At 30.4% G+C, this 7617-nt stretch overlaps 1 protein-coding gene across 2 annotated transcripts; it reads left to right on the top strand.

The window, feature by feature from the left end:
* Positions 1-1787: 1787 nt before the first annotated feature.
* On the top strand, positions 1788-7615 carry LOC124844250 (cyclin-A2-2-like). 2 transcript variants are annotated; one of them, XM_047321144.2, is made up of 12 exons: positions 1788-1927; positions 2620-2955; positions 3217-3439; positions 3776-3909; positions 4262-4354; positions 4539-4672; positions 5059-5134; positions 5236-5312; positions 5949-5982; positions 6068-6217; positions 6316-6450; positions 7206-7615. In XM_047321144.2, exons 2-12 carry the CDS (start codon positions 2677-2679, stop codon positions 7266-7268), a joined length of 1398 nt encoding a protein of 465 aa, XP_047177100.1. In that variant the 5' UTR covers positions 1788-1927; positions 2620-2676; the 3' UTR covers positions 7269-7615. The 2 variants fall into 2 exon arrangements, with proteins under 2 accessions (XP_047177100.1, XP_087963222.1); XM_088107096.1 differs by having other exon boundaries at positions 3217-3487.
* The last annotated feature ends 2 nt before the right edge of the window (positions 7616-7617 follow it).

Here is a 7617-nt window from a genome sequence, read left to right as displayed (position 1 = left end):
CTTTTTTTAAAAATGAGTAATTTATTAATTTTTTGTTGTTGTTTTTTGACATATAAATGTAGATGAGAGCGCGATATTCTAATATATAACAGAAAGTTGACTAAAAACTTATATATCTAATATATATATATATATATATATATATATATATATATATATATATATATATATATATATATATATATATATATATATAGTATTTATAATAAATAGTTAATTATTAAAACCGTGTTTTGTTAAAAATATAATTAATGATTAAATAAGATGATACGAGTACACTAAACACAAGGATATAACATATATTGTTATAGAAAATAGTAAAATATGAAAGGATTGGATATCTTCGAGTTCTTGTTATGGATTCATAAACACATTTACTTAAAATTTTGGATTGTCTGGGACCAGTGTTTAAATTTGTTGTATAGTTTATTTATGAATATTAACTTTTTGTACTTTTCTTTGAAGAATCCATAATAAAAAAAAAAGAAAAACATCATAATATTTTTTGTTAATTAGAATCCATTTTTTAACTCGTTATAAGAAATGTTTGCATTTGCTAGGTCCAAACTCAAATTGAATTATAAAAATGTGTATAATAATGGGTAAATATATCAAATTATAAAAAAAAAATTGAAGCTTACAAAATTTTCCAGGTGAGACCTTAGTATAATTCAAAATTAAATTATTTTGTTAATAATATTTATAACAATTGAGCATGGTGTGATACACATTTTGTAACTGTTTTTTACGCATTTTCTTATAATTTCACATTGAGAACTACTTTATTAGAACTGTTTTTATAATTGCTTTAACTAGTTTTTTATTACCGTAAAAAGTTGGATAATTCCACTATTCATTGTATAAAACAAGTCAAAATGTAAAAAATAACTACTTCAATAATTCAATAAATTATTTAAGAATTAAAATCCAATTATACTAGACATTTTCATACAATTAATAATTAACGTAATTTTACACGCACGTTAACAAAAACGTTAATTTATAGCACTGACTAAATAATTAATAATAAAATATTAACTTAAAATTAAAACTATATAACTTTTAAAGAAACAACTCCTTCAGTGTTTTTGGAAAGAAAATCTTGTTAAATTGTCCTATTAATTATAAATCTTAAATGAGTAAACAATTATTAAAAAATATTTATCTATATAAAATGTTCACTTGAATTTTAATTTGTAATCACTCTTAAAATCAACAATAAACAAACTAGTCGTGATTGAATAGTGTTGGCTTTTACCATTACTCTTCAAATAAAAAAAAAATCATTATACGTAGAAATAAAATATTATTAAAATAGATATAAAAATATTGGTTAATTCAATTTTTTAATACCCCAATTTATAATATCAAATATCTTATTAATATTTTATGCATTTGTCCTTTTAGAATTAGGTAAACATCATAATAAAAACCATATTTTCAATTTTCATGTTCTAGGATACGATCATCCCAACTTAATGGAAACAATTTTGACATGACTTTAAAGTAATGATTACAAAATTTAATATGTAATAATTAGAAGTTGAATGATAATATAAAACCAGTTTACACAGCCATTTTCAAGTATAATTTTTGTACATCATACATTCATTTTAATTAAATTTAAAAACATTTCATAAGAGTATTGTGATTAACAATTAATAATATTATTAGTTTTAGCTGTGTAATAAATGTTGTAGAAAATTATAACTATTACACAAACAAAACTTGTCTTTTTCAGAAATTTCAATTACTTAGTTGATTTGACGTAATGAGAAAAGGTGAAAGGTCGCCACTTTTCAAGTTTTGAACTGTGTCCCTATCCCGCCCGCTCTCACTGACGCTCCTCTGCATATAATATATCAACCATTCTCATTCTCCTTCGACCACAATGCTTTTTTCTTCAACACTCACTTCCCATTCAAAGGTAACAAACCTTGTATCATTTATTTATAATTATTTCTCTCTTTCTTCAATCTATACTATGTTTATGAGTATATTGTTCTTTTGAGGTTTTTATTCCAGTCTGTTAAGGATGTTCTGTCTCACCACATGGATCTTGGTTCCAGCTGCATTACTTTGTTAAATTTACGTAAATTTGATTACTTTTTTCCTTTGGGGGAGATTTTAAGCATGTGGGTGTTTATCTGATAATTTTTCGGATTTGAGTCGAGTGAAATACTAAAGAGAATGAAGATGATGAGGGATTTTGTTTTTGATCGCGTGTTGTTTGAAAATTGTTTTCAGTGGTTACTTTTGTATTTGTGTCAGGGTTGAGTGAATGTGTTCATACACCTTTTCTCAACAACTTGTCAGCATCAGCATTTTTCATTCAACGCTGAAGAAAATTGTGTCACGAGAAAGAATAAATATTAAGACAAAAAGATCTGGGGCATACCTTGTGGGAATTTCTCGGCTTTGACTTGTGGCTTAGCAGGGGAGTGTAGTCATAGTGGAACAATTACCATTTCACAATATTTTGTGGTTTTAAACAAAATCAAGTCAAAGATTAAGCCTTTTGTTGTGCTTCATGTTATAACATTAGGCTATTCTTATGTACTTTTTTTAAATGTTGGTATTATCTGACGAAGGGATGTTAAATGGGTGTTTGAAGAGCAGGTATGAGCTAGATTTTCATTTGAGACAATTGGGTTGCTCTTCTTCTAGGCACAAGCAATGGATAAAGTAGATAAAGCGTGTGCCAAAGATGAAGAACGTCCAATCCGTATCACCAGAGCAAAGACTAGAGCTATGAGAGGAATTCCTCCTCCCCCCTCAAGACCTTCCTCTGGAAATGAACAGAAAAACATGTCTCGAGCAAATTCCAAAAGAGCAGCCGCTTCTGGAGATCAAACTTCTGTGGTTGTTCCTGCTCTTATCCAAAATAAGAGAAGGGCAGTTCTGACAGATGTAACAAATATACATGATAAGTGTACTAATGCATCAAAATTTATGGTAAGCATGCACCACTCGCTTTGTCATCAAAGATAGAGCTCAAATCATGAATATTTTACAACTGTAGTGATATGGGAAGTAAAGATTTGTTTCTGTTGAATTATTCTCCTTAGAAAGAATAGAAACATTTGATCCAGTATCGTTTATTTGCTCATGACAAAATAATATTTATAATTCTATTAAGTTGTAAGTTCATCTACACGAAAGTATGAAAATCATTTATGTTATGTTGGTGATGCTGGTTGACCATCTATTGTGTAGGCCAAAGGAGTTTATACAAAGAAAAGCACAAAACTAGCTTCAGGTATTACCTCTGAATTCTCATCAACACAAGAGAATGTTAGAGCAAAGTTAGTTGAAGATTTATCAACAATAAGGATGGTAGAATCCGATGACTCCATAAGTGAACGTGTTATACCAGGCACCAAGCCGTCAATGCAAGATTCTGTGAAGTCCGATGAAGTCCAGAGCTCTTCAAAAAATGGTATTTCCAAAATCTCAAGCGTTACTGCCCGTATGCAACAGACTTTAGGTGTGTAATAAGACAGACTAAATCTCTAAGTGTACGAATGGACTTTTTTATAACTCTGATTGAACATACCAAGGACTTAATTTACTGTATACATAGGTTACTATTTGAACTGCATTTCTTATCCTTACAGTTGGAGAATGGAAACAATAGTATTTTTATATAAAGAATTTTCTACTTCAAAGAGTTACAGTGTTATTTTACATGATTGCTCGTTTGATATTGAATAAAAATAGTTATCTAAGTTAGGATCCTGTAATTATTGTTTTTTTCTCTTGTTGGATTATACAGATGTAGATGTGATTTCTGAGAAGTCAGGAACCTCAAACTCCCTTGATATAGTGGACATTGATTCAGAGTTAAGGGATCCTCAAATTTGGAGTTCTTATGCCTCTGACATGTACAACAACATTCGAGTCTCAGAGGTTTGTGATGTAGTGATGTAATTGCTTTTTTTCTGATGGGTTGCCACTATTAGTTAATGTAACTAACTGGTGACAACTTCAGTAGCTTCTGTTAAACAATATTATGAATGGTTATATAAGCATAAGCTGCTGCTTTCGCTATTGTCCCAGTCTGACTGCATTATAATACTGTTTTCCCAGAATACATCCACTGTTACCAAGTATTATTGGATAGCACTTAGTAAAATAATAGTATTATTATAACTAATATTGGTTGATAAAAGAACTTTACAAAGTAACACTCTTATAATGCTAAGAGAAGAATACTTTGACCACAACAAAATTGACAGTGAGTTTTGGTGGATGACTTCAGCTTGAAAGGAAACCATTGACCAACTACATGGAGAAGTTGCAGACAGATATTAATCCAAGCATGCGTGGAATTCTGGTAGATTGGCTTGTGGAGGTTAGTTTCATGGTTGCAGCATTATGTAGATTTGTAAACTTGAGTACATACGATGGATTTTATCTACTGCATTTCAATCCAAATGTGGTGAATTATAGGACTTTGGGAATAAGATGAATATCTACATTTCATCATCATGCTCCTGAAATACACAATCTGTAATTTTATTATTATCTCATTTCAGGTTTCTGAGGAATACAGATTGGTTCCAGATGCCCTTTACCTGACAGTGAACCTCATTGATCGGTATCTATCAACTAAATTCATTCAGAAGCAAAGACTACAGTTGCTGGGTGTTACTAGCATGCTAATTGCATCGTAAGTACCGAAATTTGTAATGGTTCTGGTTAATATTGAAGTTTCCAAGCTCAAACTGATACATACATATTCATGCTTCTCCTTAAATTGATAAAACTGAGATGCCTTAAAAAGTACAATGTCAGTATTTACTGGTTTTTTACAGTGTAATTTATTCTCATTATTCTCTCTATAGTTTGGCTAACATACTGGTAATGATTATTTGTTTAGACATTCATAAATACATAATGAAGCTCTAATATTATTCATGCAACACTTGATTCTGGTTGAGTGTACTTGGAGATGCTGATAAGTATAATAATTTATGATATCATGTCTATTGTTATTTTTTTTATATAAATAAAAAATTGATCTTAGATGTGTTTCTTTTCTTTTGTGACTTGAAGAAAGTACGAAGAGATGTGCCCACCTCGAGTGGAAGAATTCTGCTTCATCACAGATAACACATACACAAAGGAAGAGGTACTGTATTTGGTAGCACGGCTTGAATCTTTCATCTTTTTTTCTTTATTGTGTAGTGTTCGTGATGATTGATTTATACAACACTTGGCTTTATCTGACAGGTACTGAAAATGGAGAGAGAAGTACTGAATGTGATTCATTTTCAGTTATCTGTTCCCACAATCAAAACATTTCTGAGGTATGTGTGCAGTATTTACATTTACATAGGAATACACATGGTTTTAAAGTAGCCCGCTATAGTGGCATTCTTGTAGTAGTCATATCAAATCAAATAGTAGAATTAACTTAATAGCGATTCATTTGTTGATTCCAAAGAAAGAAAACAGAGGCATTAAGATTTTCTTGAGAGTTATTTTTGGGATTTCAATTTTAAAAAATGAAGATTACGGTAGTGAATGATATAGAGAAAGACTTGAACTGACAAAACTGAAAGATAATTGATGATTCCTAAAATGCTTGCATTTTACTTTGTGTTTATTTGTATGTTTCGTTAAAGGTACCTGTAACTTTTTATTTTTAAATAATGAATATTATTAATTTTGAGTATTTTTTTTATCATTTCTTAAGAAAAAATTAAGATCGTATGACTTTTTAATTTTTTTCATAAGAATTAAAGTAGAAATGTTTAATTGAAATCATTAGTCTTTAGCCACATGACCAATTAAAGTCATGTGCAATTATCTTATCCTCTTAGTAATTCAAGTATGGTATATCTTACTGTAATAACAATTTTCTCTTGAGATGCTTCATCAATCCATTTTTTGTTGGAAAACCTCCCTTGGCTGAATTATGACTATCTTTTCTTGGTTTTCAGGAGATACATCCAAGCAGCACAATCTTCTTACAAGGTACTAGAGTTGTTATACACTATTTATCCACAATTTATTAAACATTGAAAAGGTCATGAACTGGTGATTTCGTTCTATTATACAGGCTCCTTGTGTTGAACTGGAATTTTTGGCAAATTATTTAGCAGAGCTTGCTCTTGTTGAATATAGCTTCTTCCAGTTTCTTCCTTCCCTTGTAGCTGCATCTGCCGTGTTCCTTGCCAGATGGACCCTGAACGATTCAGAACATCCATGGGTATGAACTCTTGATTGCTTGGTTGCAATTTAAATATTCACCTTTGACCGTTATGTAGAAGTAAACAAATTTTAAAAGTCTCACGCATGTATTTGCAGAATCCAACTTTGGAGCACTACACAAACTACAAAGCTTCAGAGCTCAAAACTGTTGTTCTTGAACTGCAAGATTTGCAACTTAATTCCAAAGGCTGTCCCCTCAATGCTGTTCGCGATAAGTATAAACTACAGAAGGTTGGAATTCTGTACATTAATTAATTCTGTTTAGATAAACCTCACAGAAGAAAGAAAAGTAGTTAAAATGAAATCAACTTGTGTATTTTCAATTTTGAAGAAGTTCAATCAAATTTATTTGAACTTACAAGAAAATTTCAAATCATTTTAATAGTTTACTTTATTCTCTGTAAATATTTTCGGAAAATCTCAACCACTCTTCTTTCAGTTGACTAAACTTTTTAACCCCACTTCTCAGCCTCACCAAAATTGCTAAAGATCACGAGACATAATATTATTGTACTCATTTTCCAGGCACCTTTTTTGTCATTGTCAAATATGTCCAGTATGGAATATATCTTCATGGGTATGTTGTAAATACCATTTGTTGAAGTTGTAGCAGTGTTAGAATTAATTTTACGTAGGGATCAAAACGAAAAAGATATGTTTACTGAGTAGATCAAAACATGGATTTTTTTTCTATATGTTGTGAATAAATTAATTCTAAAATTTTCCAAGTAACAACTGAAAAAAAAAATGTATAAAGTATAGCTTTGGTAATGGCAGGACCAATTTATAGTCTTCATCTGTATTACTTAATCCATGTCAAGTTACATAATTATTTGGAAAATGGAGTGTTTAAGGGGTTCATATTCTGTATTTTACCTTTTTATTGTTCCCCGTTTGAACAGGCAAAATAATATGCACGTCCTTATCGTTGCTGAAAAAAGGTGTTGAGATAATTAAATAACAGTGACTTTTGTTTCATGTGACAGTTCAATTGTGTGGCAAACTTGTCCCCAAAACCGGTGCAGTCACTCTTCCAGGGCCAAGTGTAAATGTTTTTGGCTGTTCCCTAAAGACTAATGGATGACTTCACAGTTTGTGGCAGTGATGCTTGATAATCATCATCAGTTGCATATATTTTACCATTCTTTTTTGTCATCAATCACCCACTTGCTGTCTGTTCCGTAATTGTTACATGTTTAAGGTGGTCAGATTTCTTTGTAAAACAATTTTTGCCGATGATACAGTTCAAAGAGTGAGTTGATGTACTAACACCAAGTAGGCTTCATTTTAAGGTTGTCATGATGCAACAAAGCCCTATAGTTGGTCTCAATATTTTGTACCGAAACAAACATTTATGTATGTAATGCAAATTAAATTACATACAATTTATTTTCTATT

The sequence above is a fragment of the Vigna umbellata genome, chromosome 2 (assembly GCF_029865625.1).
Source record: "Vigna umbellata cultivar VRB3 chromosome 2, Vumbellata_1.0, whole genome shotgun sequence".
In the NCBI taxonomy this organism is placed as follows: domain Eukaryota; kingdom Viridiplantae; phylum Streptophyta; class Magnoliopsida; order Fabales; family Fabaceae; genus Vigna; species Vigna umbellata.
The sequence above is the reverse complement of the archived record's forward strand: the minus strand, read 5'-3'. Positions and strand labels throughout refer to the sequence as shown.